At 28.7% G+C, this 14,971-nt stretch overlaps 1 protein-coding gene across 1 annotated transcript; it reads right to left on the reverse strand.

Moving 5' to 3' along the window:
• Positions 1–1,389: 1,389 nt before the first annotated feature.
• LOC114938893 (fatty acid synthase-like) lies at positions 1,390–13,236 on the reverse strand. The gene is made up of 20 exons (XM_085480497.1): positions 13,160–13,236; positions 12,855–13,054; positions 12,408–12,658; positions 12,075–12,306; positions 11,052–11,470; positions 10,359–10,652; positions 10,069–10,273; positions 9,784–9,938; positions 9,264–9,581; positions 8,635–9,137; positions 7,054–7,352; positions 6,557–6,961; positions 5,385–6,394; positions 4,998–5,242; positions 4,075–4,768; positions 3,123–3,954; positions 2,588–3,045; positions 2,216–2,470; positions 1,682–1,936; positions 1,390–1,591 (listed from the first exon to the last, which is right to left on the reverse strand). Exons 2-20 carry the CDS (start codon positions 13,024–13,026, stop codon positions 1,490–1,492), a joined length of 7,104 nt encoding a protein of 2,367 aa, XP_085336623.1. The 5' UTR covers positions 13,027–13,054; positions 13,160–13,236; the 3' UTR covers positions 1,390–1,489.
• Between the last annotated feature and the right edge of the window lie 1,735 nt (positions 13,237–14,971).

The following is a 14,971-nucleotide window of genomic DNA, read 5'->3' on the forward strand; positions in this document are numbered from 1 at the left end:
GTGAATAAATTATAATTATTTTCAATTTATAAATATTAATATGAAACTATTATAATTTGTTCACATTATTAATGTCGTTAAATGTGCAAAAAGTAACAAATATGCAATTTGTATATAATCCGAAATCTACGCATTACATTTATACATAAAATTATGAAAAAAATAATTGCAGCCCAAATAATTAAAACTCTCAAAAAATGAAAGAGCGTGTTTAAAAATATAGGGAAATATTAAAATGGTCCTCCGTTCAATAATAAAAAATATTGAAAAAATATTCTCATATAACATGATGGATTATCCTCGATTCTAAAATTATGGAAAAATTAATTATGAAATAACTTCTGATTAAAATTTGAAAAATGAAAAATTGTATTCGAAAATATAAGAAAATATTTTCCATCTTATAATGAAAAGTATGAAGAAAAACATATGAATAATCTAACGTTGTATTATTGGGCAATCATAAATTATAAAAATTTTTAATTCTGCTTCAAAGTTTATCTTTACAAACTAAAAATATAATCAATTTTTGATCAAACTCGACATCTCTGATTGCTAAAAAATGAAATCATTCTACTTCAGATTTGCCACGTAAAAGCACATTCATCATTCAAAATAATTATATTTTTTGGAAGTAATTAAAAATGTGTATTGCTTTGCTTAAAAGTACAGCTATAGCTTTTTGCAATCTCGCTCGAATTAAATTCTATTTCGTTTTAGAAAAAAATAATTAAGTGATCAAATAAGAAAAATCAATAATTTTACTTAAATTAGGAAATTTTATTATTTTCTAAATAACTTTTGTGGAAAAGTATTTTTCTTTTTTACCATGGATATTCAAGTTTCTAAAATTCTAAACTATTAATTTTTAAAAATCTTAAATTGTGCAGTTGATTAAAAGTTATAGTAAAAAGAAAAGGACAGGTTAAAATAAACGAAGTGTACTGTTCTAAAATTATATTTCTTCAAAATAATAATGACATTATATAAAAATAATTAATAAAATACATTACAGTATTTTTTCGATATAAACTTTATTATTTATAATATAATTGGGTGTTATATTTATGAGAAATATAGTATATATATTTAATAAAAAAGTATGCATGTAATTTACAAAACTAGTATCCTAATACAGTTTTTCTTAAAAACAATAAATATTTTCTCATTTACACTGAATGATTTTTCCTATTATTTTGTTTATAAAAATATTAAGAAACAATCATCGAAAATGTGAATATTTTATGAAATATTTCACAGTTTATATAAAACCACGTTAAATTAAAATAAAAAATATCTTGTAAATTATTCGCTTTCAATGGTCATGCCTTCATACTTTTAGGTATAAAATAATGAAAAAAATCAATTAATGTAATGAAAATACATAGCTCATTTTAAGAAAAAAATGTATTGCTACTTATGAATTACACATCTTTTTTGCTCATCGATCACCTTGCATTTATAAAGAATATTATTGCACATAATAATATTATAGCGTTTCTCCATTAATCGCTGCTGCCACTTTTTCATTTCTCAAAATCGTCACGTGATTACCTGTGATGGAGTGTATTTCTACTTTGTTTTGAGTTATCTAAAATATATATATTTCGTTAAAAATAAATTTTGTTGAACTTAATTTATTAAATATAGTTAACCTAAATAAAATTTTTTCTTACAATACCTTGTGCAAACCATAATCGTCTTCGATCTCAAATGCATACGAAGATGTTGGTTTCAATAATATTACCGGTGATTGTATTGGGGATAAAGTAAAAGGATTATAATATCGTCGAATTGCGACGGAATGTTTGTACACCGTAATGCACAATGTTTTTAAATTTATAGGTGAAAGTAATGTATTTATTGCTAAAAAGTGTTTGGCAAACATATCAAATCGCTCCTCCCAAGTTTTACATTCCTTTAAACTCATTAAAACCTGTAGAATTTATATATATTGTGTTTAAAAAAAATTTTTTAACGTAAAAATTTCTATCACAATACTATTGTTTTTAAATAACTATTTACTTGAAGAATTTATACAAAGCGAAAATAATGTGAGGAACCAGAAATGCGCGCGCATCTCTCAAATAAATGAGACTGCGAGAGCTACTTTTATCGAGACACGATTAATTGTAGATTAATTTACAGAATAAACAACAAAAATTTTAAAATTAGTATTATATACGAAGTTATATTGTATATAAAATATATATACCTTTTCATTGGTTTTTACATTATAAATTTTCATAATAAAGATCAAAGTATCAATTTGAAGTTCTGCATCGGTAGAACTTGGAAAACAAAGTTTATTTAATATTCGCACTTGTTCAGGAGCACCATCGATGAGAACAAGTCGTCCTTTAAAATTCATAACTTCCAATCTTTTTGCTAATTCAATTGCGATAATAGATCCAAAAGAATATCCCACCAATACAAAATATTTTCCATTTTTTAATCTTGATGCTACGTGCTATAAAAATTATTCACGATGAACTTTATATCTAATTTATATTAAAAAAATTATACATGCTACAATTTATAAAACACATATTTTTAGTGTATAAAATTAATAATACAATAACAATACCTTTATAAGACAATCGGTCGTTTCCGATATTGTGTTTACAGCGTCAATATTGTTTGTGGTACACTGCAAGAATGTCATTGAGAATTTAATCTTTGATGCGAAATAATTAAATGCACTTGTACAACCATCGATGCCCGGTATAAAAAATATTTGAACTGTATTTTTCTCTTCTTTAGCCGGGAAATCTAAACAGATCTCTGTTGTAAAATTTTCGTCCTTTAGGAGACTGAATAATTTCAGAAGATTCGATTCCTTTGTGTCGATTGATTGTTTAGCATGCGTATTAGTGCTCGACATTTTGACGAGTTTTGCAAAAGTAAGATTTTGTATTTCTTGTATAGACAAAAAGATATCGAACTCTCGTTCTAAAGTTTGCTTGATTTCCACACTCATCATAGAATCCATTCCAAGCTCGGATAGAGATGTATTTTGGCTAATCTTCTTCAAGTCTTTTACATCTATTAATATAAAGAAAAGTTACAGTAAAAGATTAATTATATATTTTATGAAATAATTTAACAATGCGAATACTTACTCAAAATATTAGCGACAGTTTCCACCATATTGTCAAGTCCGAAAGATCCTGCTTTTTTCTCGGCAACGACTATGCTGCTAACAACTGGTCGGCTTTGAAGTAAAAATTTGTCGAGCTCCTCAAAACAGCTGGATATCTTTTGCTGTAAAGTGCCACCGATAACGAGTTCTTTATCTTCTTCTTGCATATCAGCAACAAGCCCCACATCACCTACAGCTCCCCACTGAATCGCCAGTCCGGGTAATCCATCCTTCACCCTCTTCTCACACACCCTCTCCATGACAGAATTAGCCATGCCGTAATTAGTTTGTCCAGGGTTTCCTCTGCCGCAAGAAACGGAAGAAAACATTACAAAATGCTGTAAATTAGGACAAATTTTCCTGGACTGTTCGTCTAACATTTGCGTCGCCCAAGCCTTCGATTTAAAAGACTCCACAAAAGTATCCGCAGTTTGATTCTTCAGAACATTATCCTTCAGGACCACAGCCAGGTTGAATATTGCATCTACCGGTGCTTCTTTTTCCGCCATTTGCAAGAGATATTTGATATCTTCACGACTGACGACATTTATATGTTTGATGATAAGAATATTTACACCGTAGGATTTCCACAAATTAACTTTGATGCGCTGATAACCATTTTTGATTCCAGTTCGCGAAACTAATACGACGTTCTTTGCACCTCGCATTATTAGCCAGTCGGTTAACTCCAAACCAAATCCACCAAGGCCTCCTATTATAATGTAGCTTTTATTGTTAAGACAATAAAAACGGCGATGTGCGAGAAAAAATGCTTTAAAAGGTAAATTTTCCTCTTGAATCTTTAAAATTATCTAAAAAATATATATATATTAGACATTGAAATTTTTAAGAATGGTATATATATATATTACTATTTATAAAAACTGTGAACTAGGTTATACTATCAGCCCTTTCCAGTTACACTAATATACCTTTCCAATATGTTTCCCACTCGCCATGTATCTAAACGCTGCTTCGATTTCTGTCTTTGGAAAAACGTTCACCTGAAGTGGTTTGATGGCACCACTTCTCAGACCGTTAGCCATCATTTTGGACAATAAGGATTTATTCTTGTGAGAACCGACAAACATATTTTCTAATAGAATTGCGTAAAAGCTAATGCCTTTTCGAAGAAGATTCATATCAAAAGGATTGTTAGAAATAAGATCAAACTTGCCAATCTCCAGAAAACGACCGCTTCGTGCTAAACAACGAATAGACGCGATTAGCTTTTCTTCCGCCAATGAATTTAACACGATATCCACGCCGCGATTGTTTGTTTGCGACATTATCATTTGTTCGAAACTAGTATCACGAGAATTTCCAATGTGCTCATCTTTAATAGTCGGAAATGTTTTCTTAATAAATTCTCTCTTTTCAATTGTCCCTACGGTAGTGAACACCTCGCATCCCTCTCGTAGAGCAAGGTGAATAGCTGCTTGTCCAATGCCTCCAGTTCCGGAATGTATTAGTACTTTATCGCCCTTCTTCATCTTCCCACGAATGTATAAGGCAAAGTAACAAGTACTATAAACGCAAGGAACTGTAGCTGCCTCTTCTAACGTCCATGTATCAGGTATGTTCCAACATAAATCTTTGTCTTTGACAACGACGTTTGCTATACATCTAGAAAGAGCAGTGTTAATCGATTATATTTTATATGTAATATATTAATTGTTTGCTCTTATAGAAATTTATCACTGGTAACGCCAATTCATCACTTATTTTGAGTACCTAATCTCTTATTTCGAGTACTTAAATTACTGTATATCGATATTTTAGGTACTGAAAATAAGTGATTAATTGGAGTTACTAGTGATAAATTTTTACAAGGGTGGACAATTCTAATATTGACTTATTATCACGAAGTCCCATTACGCGTTGTCCATTGGTATCTAACCCAACATATTCCATTCCGAGCGACATATGTTGAAATCGTCCTTGAAATATTGCTGTTGTGTGCGAATTTAATTTACCAGTTGCTAACATTACATCTTTAAAATTGATAGATGAATATACTACACGTACTAAATCTTCATTACAAGTATCGATAGGTATATCGCTTTCAGTCCAACAAAATGTATTTAGATCACCACGAACCTACAGATATATAAGAAAGCATTTTATATATAAAATATATATATGATTAAAATGAAATTTTAAATAGCTAAGTTGCATATCATAGAATAAAAAATACAAATTGATACTTTATTGATATATAAATACAAAAATGTTTATATACCATTTGACAAACGTAGGCGGCTCGAACAGGTTTTACTTCGGTACATGCCAGTTTTAAATGTCTGTAAGATCCCCAGGTCTTATTAGAACGTAAAACATTTATAGAAAGGTCTTTCTGCAATTGTTGCATATAAAAAGGATTTTGTAAAGAGAATTTAGGAGCTTCTGGATCTTGAATAAGTATACCTCTGACAAGCTCGCCGCCTGATTCTTTCCTCAAACAATTGACGAAACCTAACAAACCGCACTCTCCTTCTCCAACAATTATGATTCTACTGTTTTTATCAAATTGCAACTCATCGTTCATAAGCAACTTTAGCTTATTGAGCCAATGAAAATTGTCATTATTTATATGGACAACAGTCATTTGCTTTATCGGAACTTTTTTCTTTAGCAGCACGATTACTTCTCTCTCTGTACGCTTTTCAAGAATAACATTTAATTCATATTTTCGCAATTTATCATAATCAATTGGATTGCACTTTTCACGCGACAAAAGATAGCCACCTTCTTTCACGTACGATAAAAGTTGTTCTAATGAGTTTTGTGGTTTTGCCAATAGATTAAATCCAACAGCAATTAAAACTTTATCTTCTACAGATGATTTGTTTAAACTTCCGACTACAACATTGTGCGGCAATTTTGCTGGATCAAAACGATTCGATGATGTTAATAAAGTAATATTCGTTTGTATTAGCGGTATATCATTAAGAGTTTCAATCAATGACAAAGATGATAAATCTTCGAATGCTACATCATCGATTTCATCTATTAATTCAGCAGCTTTTACTTTAACGATTTGATGATCTTCTAACGCGAGTTGCGTTGAAATCTGTATTGCTTCGCTCAAAGAAATTATCGCACGATCATGGTGAGCTACAAATACATATTCCTCGATAACGGGATTCTGGATTATTTTACGGCGAGAAATCGTGGTAGCTTTAGCACCTCGAATCTCTATTCCTCCAGATATAATCGCATCTACGTCTCTGTATACCCTTACTGGTAATTCTATAATCAGACAATTAAAGTAGGAACTTTGCTACAATGATTCTTTTACATAATATTAAAAATAATGGAATAAGTATAATATCAATGTTTTAAATATTTATATTTAATTTCATATAATTAAAAATGTTTAATTATTAAATTTTTAATCGACTAGATACATACGTGTATCGTCCTTTATTACCACGTCTCGCAGCTTTGACGTGTGAAGTGCAGGATCGATCACCAGTTTTTGAATACTCGTAGGAACATATAAATCCTTAGTATCGTATCCAAGAATATGTAGCTGTAACATTGTATCCATAAATGTTACCCAATTATTTTTCCAAGCAATATGTCCGTTGTTGCCTGAAATAGATGCGCTTTTTAATCCGCGGAACAAACCACTATATTGGTAGCCGCGTAATTTCAGCTCTTTGTAGATGTCCCGAACGGTCATGTATTCTTTTTCGTCAGCAATCTTCGGCAACAGATTAGTCGGAATCATTTCTTGGTCTGGACTTGTTACAGTATGCACAGTACCTGTGACCACAACGCTATCTCCTTCGATAATTTCGAATTTTCCACTGACTGTAATTTTTTATATTTAATATTGCACATAGTTACGAGATAATTATAAAATAATTTTAAAATTATTCTGGCCACAAATTATTTTTAAATACCTTCTTGTATTGATATTGTCAACTTTACAACGCTCGACAAATGAGTAGCACGAATAAAACTTATATCTCGAAACACTACTGGTATAGTTGTGTATATGTTTTCTTTCATCATGCTTATTGTTTCCCAAACGAGAGCGAGGTATCCCATCGCTGGTAGCAAAATTCTACCGTCGATTACATGACCAGTCATATAATCATAGCAATGATCGCTAAGTTTGACTTCGACATGTCTTTCGCCAGATTTTATATACTTCTGTGATTGATAAATTGGCACAAACCAGTCTTCAGAATGGTCCCATCTGTATAACACGGTTCTTAAAATCTTGTTTGTTGTTATATACACTTCTCGAAATAATTAAGGTGTCGGAAAAAATTGTTCAAGAAAAAATTGTTCAAAAATTAAGCTTTGAAAAAGCTGTAACTTTGTTTTAATAAATGATAATTTAAATTTTTAAAAAGGGTTGTAAAGCTTGAAATATCTATTTTGGAAAGATCATAGCTTTTTTCAGTTTCTTCAATTGTGATATTATTTACATACAAAAAACAACAATCATAACAAAATGGAAAATTTTTTCTCACTTTGTAGTCATGTCGTATACATATAAAGATTTGAAAAAAATGTTTGACATTTTTACGTTAAAGCCTGAAGTTTTCCCTGCAAAATCGTTTTTTTAAATTTAAATTTCGATCTTTCCTTATCAAGTTATCGCAAATTGAAGAAAAAATGTCATTTTCACTTTAATCGTTCATAACTCTGTTAAAAATCATTGTACAGCAATTTTAAGAATGGATTCTTAAAGCTGAATCTTTGCTTTATAGTATGATATAGACATTGAATTTTTTTTAATTCGTGAACTTTTTACAAATACGTATTTTTATTGAAATTTCGACCTAACTGACTAGTACAATTTAATTTAAAACATTACGTTTCGACCCTTAGGTCCTTTTCAAGTGTAACTGTCAAGATGTTGATTCGACAACAGTAAAATTACTCTTGAGTAATTTTACTGCTGTCGAATCAACATCTTGACAGTTACACTTGAAAAGGACCCGTACCTAAGGGTCGAAACGTAATGTTTTAAATTGTACTGGCCAGTCAAATCGAAATTTCAATAAATACGTATGGTTTTACTCTTCACTAGCGACTTCATTAATTTTATCGTTATTTTTACAAATAGGTGAAAATAACAAAGAAATTTGCGAGATTTTTTCTTGTTGTTTAAACTTAAAAAAAAAGTTACATAAAGTGACTAATGAAATTTTCTCAATTGAAAGTTTTGTGCCTCGTGTTAACCCAAACTTGACAAAAAATCACAGACTTGCTGTGGTAATTTCTTTATAGATATTCATATGTTTAAAATGATCGATGTGTTAAAAAATCACCACGTTATACAATTGTTCTTCAAGATTTCTTAACATATTGTACAAATCGATTTTGCTATTAAATTTTGTTTTTTAGACAATTTTTTTTATCTCATAATTATTTCGAGGAGTATATATATTATGTATATGCTTGTATCTCTAAATGTTTTTAATTTATATATAAATAAATGAAATCGTCTATATAAGGTTGCATTTTACCTGATAGACGGAGAGATCATAGGAGTGCTTCGACTAACTGGAAATTCTACTGGCGGATATAAATTAGCGATTTGTGGCTGTAAGCCACAGTTGTAGAGTTTTCCAATCCCTTGCAAAATTATATCGGTGGTATTTTGTTCAGTGCGCTGAGTTAATACAATGTTTGTCACATTTGGATGTAAAGATTCTTTCAAGATATGATGCAGTACGCCATCCGGTGCAATTTCGATTATCACGGCGTTATTTGGAATTAATTTTGTTGCTTGTTCAAAGAGGACGGTATTTAATATACTATGCGTGTGATATAATGCTGAAGATAATTTCGATGCTTCATTGGACCACTCGATGCAAGGTACGGAAGTACTGATCCATCTTGAACTTCGTTTTTTCGGCTGCGCTATTACTTGGTTCAAGTTACTCAAAATCTGAGTTTCCACGGATGCGAAATAATGACTGTGATATGGTACATGGCAGGAGATTTCTTTCACGTTAATGTTATTAATCTAATAATACACAGTTAATTAATACAAACAAGTAGCATAGTTAAATAGTTAAATATTTTTAAAGCAAAAATAGGCAAGTCAAAGATGAATGATTAAGAAGTAAATTTAAAAGTTAAACAATAATACCTGTAATACTTTCACAAAATTTTTTATGGATTTTTTAGGCCCGCTTATAATGTTGCTGTTTTGACTATTGTAGCATACTATTTCAATATCCGCAGGGCATATATCTTTAAGGCATTCGTAATCACGATTTACAAGTGCCATATAGTTATGAATTATATTTCCTTTGATACAAGCTAAACCAATAAAATATGCCGATAGGATAGTTTGTTCAATAGTTAAACATTTATCCGCATACGCACAACCAAGTTCACCACCGAAATGACTAATCATATAATCAGCAGTAATTTCTAAGGCTGTTAGGAGATCTACTAAGCCAATCTATAAGAGATAATTTTATTATACTATACTATATTTAAAAACGCTATTCATATTTTTAATATATACCATTATTATTATAAGTTATAATGAATATTTATAATATTTATTAACTATAAATATATTTATAAATATATTTACGATATTATATAATTTTAAATATAATAAATATATTTTTGATATTGTATAATATACGATATTTTACCTGAATAGCGACTATGCCAACAAATGCATGTAATGCACTTTCACAGCCGTTTTGTTTTGTTAAAATTTTCATGATATTTATATCATATGATTTTAAAATAGCGTCACACATTTTTACAGCATTCGCAAAGGCGTCAAACTTTAATAAATTGTGACCTGAAAAATAGAGATAATTAAATTTAAAAATAATGAGTATATTTAAATTATTATTAGAAATAATAATTAAAATCTTAATTATTTTTTAAATGTGCTATCATACATGAAACAAAATATTGAATATAAATACCAATTATTGGCCATTGTGTGCCTATGGCGGAAAAAACGAACCAAACAGGTCGTTTAATATTCTGATTATTTTGAATTTTCCTTACTGAATTTTGTTGCAAAGTATTTAATATAATATATCCTCTCCATGGATGACCCTCTATATTGTCGGAATGGATATCGTGTATTAAACGGATGTATTCTGCGTCTGTCGAATGATTAGCGATCTACAAAACAAAATTTTCTTAAAATTTGTGTAACAATGTATTTTTTAATTACTGACTATAATATTGCCTTTTAAATTATACTGACATCGTTTAAAAACGAATTAACTGATTGTTGAGTGCGTCCGGACACTGTCACAAGTCTTGATAAACTATCAGTCACTGTTCCATTATTAATTTTCTGTTTGGTATTCCATTTTAGTAACGTATGAGCATTTGATCCTCCGAAACCAAAAGAATTAATGGCTATGTAACCATTTTTAAGTGGCAGGTTATTTGTAACCACATTAATGCTTCCATTTACAAAGGCATCTATATCATCTCGTGGCGATGTATAATTAATATTTGGTGGAACAAGACCAGTTTCGAATGCTATTATTACCTTAATTATCCAATATAATTAATTATGTAGAAATGAGTATATATTTATATTTATGTATCAACAAATTATTTGTATTCTTTAATTAATTCAAAAATTAGTAAAGAAAATTAAAATTAAAAAAATAAGTAAGTTTTGATTTTTGCGAATATAAATCAATTGTGAGACAATAAACACTTCAAAATTACTATATGCTTGCTCGTAATACAGGAATTAATGGGAAATATTTTTTGTCACATAAGAAATAAAAATCATTTGTCATATGCGCCAAAATTCATAATTACTGTTCTTATGAAAACGTTATAAGCTAAACTCGAATAAGATAGCTGTAATTTTTTAAAATGCAAAAAGCATACTTTTATACTCGAGTTTACTTTAATAAGTACTAAAAAATTATTTTACCTTAGCGATTTGAGTAGAACCGCTTGCCGGTTCACTGTGACCAAGATTGGATTTAACCGAGCCTATCATCAACGGAGTCTTTCTGTTTTTACACAAAATGTTATAAATGGCATTTACTTCTACCGGATCGCCAGCTTTCGTAGCTGTACCATGCGCCTCAATGTAATCTATACACAACGGTGAAATTCCACACTCGTTGTAAAATTCCTCCAGTAAAATGCTCTGGACTTGCATCGATGGAAACGTAATTCCTTCTTTCTTGTAACCATCATTGTTTATTTTAATATGTTTACATGTGGCGTAAATTCTTTTAGCATTTTTTGCTTTTTGAAGATATAACATAGACACCGTTTCGCTTCGTGAATAACCATTAGCGGCGGTATCAAAAGGCCTACAATAACCATCGAATGACAAAACACCTAAAATCATACAGTATATATCTTTATACACGCATACACATACACGCTCATACAGACGTGTACAGTGTCTGCTGTTATTGAAATAAAATTATATAGATAACTATCTAGATGAAATTTTGACGTTATCTTATCTTTCTGTATAGATAATAAAAATATATATTATCTGTATCTGCATCTTAGATGAAAAAAAGTGTTATCTTTACTAAATTATCTAGAATAATGTTTAGATAATTTGCTTTAGAGTCATAGCACATAAAAATACTTAAATAGTAGAACTAAGCAGTAAGCAATGAAAATTTACTTATAAAATTATGACTATATTTTTATATCCCTCTAATAATTTACAATTTTTTAAACAATTGTTTATATAAACGATTTTAAAAATAATATTATTTGGAAGTTATCTAGATAAATTGCTATATCATTTTCTCTATTGTCTATAGATATATTTAAATTCCAAATCATCTTTATCTTATTATCTATTGTAAGATAAATTTATATATTTTTATCTTATCTTTGTCTAGATAATTTTAAAATCATCTGAGCACAACACTGGACATATATGATCTGATCAAATATTAATTATTTGTAGTATAATAAATACCAAGACGAGAAAAATCCAAATTTAAAGTAGGATTAAAGCACGTCTGTGAAGTTCCAATTATGGCATCATCACATCGGCCTGACATGATATCGTGATAAGCAAGTGCCAAAACATACAGACCAGAGCTGCATGCTGTGTCAACAGAATAAGATGGTCCTTTCAAATCCAAAACATATGAAAGCATATTTGCCACTGTAGATTTGCTACATCCAACAATGCCTAAACCGTCCACCTAATTATAAGTAAGCAATAACAAATTTTAACATATACGAAGATAATTTTTCATCTCAACTAAGTTTGTCTCGGTATTTATTAATCAATAATTTTTTTTACCTGAAGATTCTGATAAAGAAATTTCTCTTGTGATTCAAGAAAAGATGTCCCTATAATCACGGCAGTATTTTTTCCTCGTAATTGTTTCGGATTGATTCCTGCATCGATAATTGCTTCATAAGTATGTTCCAGTAACATTCTTGACATAGGATCGAGTGTGTTTGCTTGCTCGAAAGATAGGTTGAAGAAATCAGCATCGAATTTTTCCACATTATTAATTGTTCCCATGCGTTTTGGTAATTCCGGATGTTCTAACAAATTAAATAATTTCTTAAAAACTATAACATTTGTGTAATATAATTTCTGGTATATTTTTAATGTGACATTTTATTCAAAAATATAATTTTTATAGCATTTAACTATTGTAACTGTAATTGTTGAAGAAGAGAAAGCTAGTTTATAAATTAACCAATCACAAGTAAAAGTAAAACTTTAAATTATTATTACCTATGTTCCATCGGTCATGATCTGCTCTAACGAGATCAACTTTGTTGAAAAGATTTTCTTTTAACTCATTCATGTCGTTTGAATTTGGAAATCTACCAGCAATACCAGATATAACGATTTCATTACCAGGATCAATATTAATGCACGGGTTTTCGTATGTTTCTTCCGCCATAATGTTAATTATTTTTTATTATGTTAATCTAAAAAATAATATATACCTTTTTATATTTTATATACTTTGTTTTGTTTATTATCAAGATTGGGTGTGTATAACTAAAAATTTGAAAAAAAAATAATTTACTTACCCACAAGCTTGTTTATTATCAACACTAAATAAAGTTCTTGATATTCCTAATATTAGTGCTAGATTGTTTGCGCTACAAATAAGAATACGTAACTAGACACAATAGAACAGCTCTTTATATAAGCAAATCCATTTAATTGATTATTCCTATTTAGATTCTTGCGACTGTATGAACTCAGGTCACATTAATTATTATTGTATGTTATCAAGTCACATTACTGTAGTTTTGCAATGTTTTTACCAAGTTGTACTTCAAAGATTTTCTTGTTAAAATATATCAGTTATACACAGAATATCAATCACAATATATACATAAATACAATTTAGTAGAGTATTTTAAATAATTGCACATAAAATTACATAAATATTTTGAATATATAAAATAGATCTATTTAAAATAGAAAATACTGCTTACACATTATTAATAAATTTAAAATTATAGAATTTTGAAATTTAATAACTGTCTATTATTTATAATTTATTATTTGACTAAAATTATTTTAGTATATAAATTTGTTCAAAATATGATTCTGCAAACTTATCTCCATTATTACTTTTTTTGAAAAATTAATGCTAACTAAACATACATATTAATATATTAATATATTACTAAATTAACATTAACGACATATACATATGATGTGCATGTGTTTATGATTTTATTAGATTTTTATTATCTTCACATATGTATATATATATTTTTTTTTATTTTTTATGTTTTGAGCAAGAACATATGTATATTCATGTGTATGATTATAGAAAGAAATGTAAAGAAAGGAAAAGAAAGGTATATATATATATCGTTACATCAAGTACGGCAATATGATTGCAAATTAAACAGTTGCCATTGTTTAACCTTTCCGTATTTTTACAAAACACATTGTGGTATACTATGTTGGTGTATTAATAATGGAAAAGTCTACAATGTCGATATTTAGGAATTTTATTTCACAAAAAATGAGGAAAGTTAAAACTTCAGAAAAATTTATTTAACTCTTTTAATTAAATTGTTATTTTTTACAAATATACTATACAGATTCAATTTTGAAAATTAAAAAATTTGGCTTTTGTAATTCAAATGTTTATTTTGATATTTACTTATACAAAATTAATTATTTGTAATAAAATACGTACATAGAAATCATTCAATAAGTAATAAATCGTTTGTTAAAAAGTTGGATGTTTTTAATATAATTTTCCTCTTTTTCCTGTTTTTAGTATACATTTATTTAATTTATAACATACTTATACATTTTTGTTGCAAATTATTGTCATTCTCGATTAGGAATAAACTAAAAATCTTTAGATTGATTTGATTTTCTAGCAACTATATTTATCGCTCGAATTATGCTTAGTGCTGTCTTCATTGCAATTTTTCCTCGTGTTTATTTATCATAAAATCAAAAGCGAAAAATATTCACTTTGTGCAACTGCTTAACCCTTATTCAGTTATACAACCAGTGCATGTCTAATGCTATGTTTAACGGAATATAAAATTCTTGAAGTTATAATTAATAAAAGATTTAACTACAATACTTAAAAATTAGCATAAAAGAATAATGAAAAGTTTGCAAATATGAATTTTTAATGGATGAAAAAGTTTTCATAAGTTTCGGTGAAAGAAATTTGTAAAAATTATTCTATACGTTAGAACATTTATTATTGTGCATTTTATAGTTGATAATTTATGCTCATTTTGAATTTGCAATTAAAATTTGTACTATGACTTTATTTCTTTAATCTTCTCCTTTGTATATCTACCCAATATATCCTTGAGACATATGAGTTTTTAATGCATATAGAATAATTTTCA

Source organism: Nylanderia fulva, unplaced genomic scaffold, assembly GCF_048542155.1.
Source record: "Nylanderia fulva isolate GAGA-0341 unplaced genomic scaffold, ASM4854215v1 Scaffold15, whole genome shotgun sequence".
Classification (NCBI taxonomy): domain Eukaryota; kingdom Metazoa; phylum Arthropoda; class Insecta; order Hymenoptera; family Formicidae; genus Nylanderia; species Nylanderia fulva.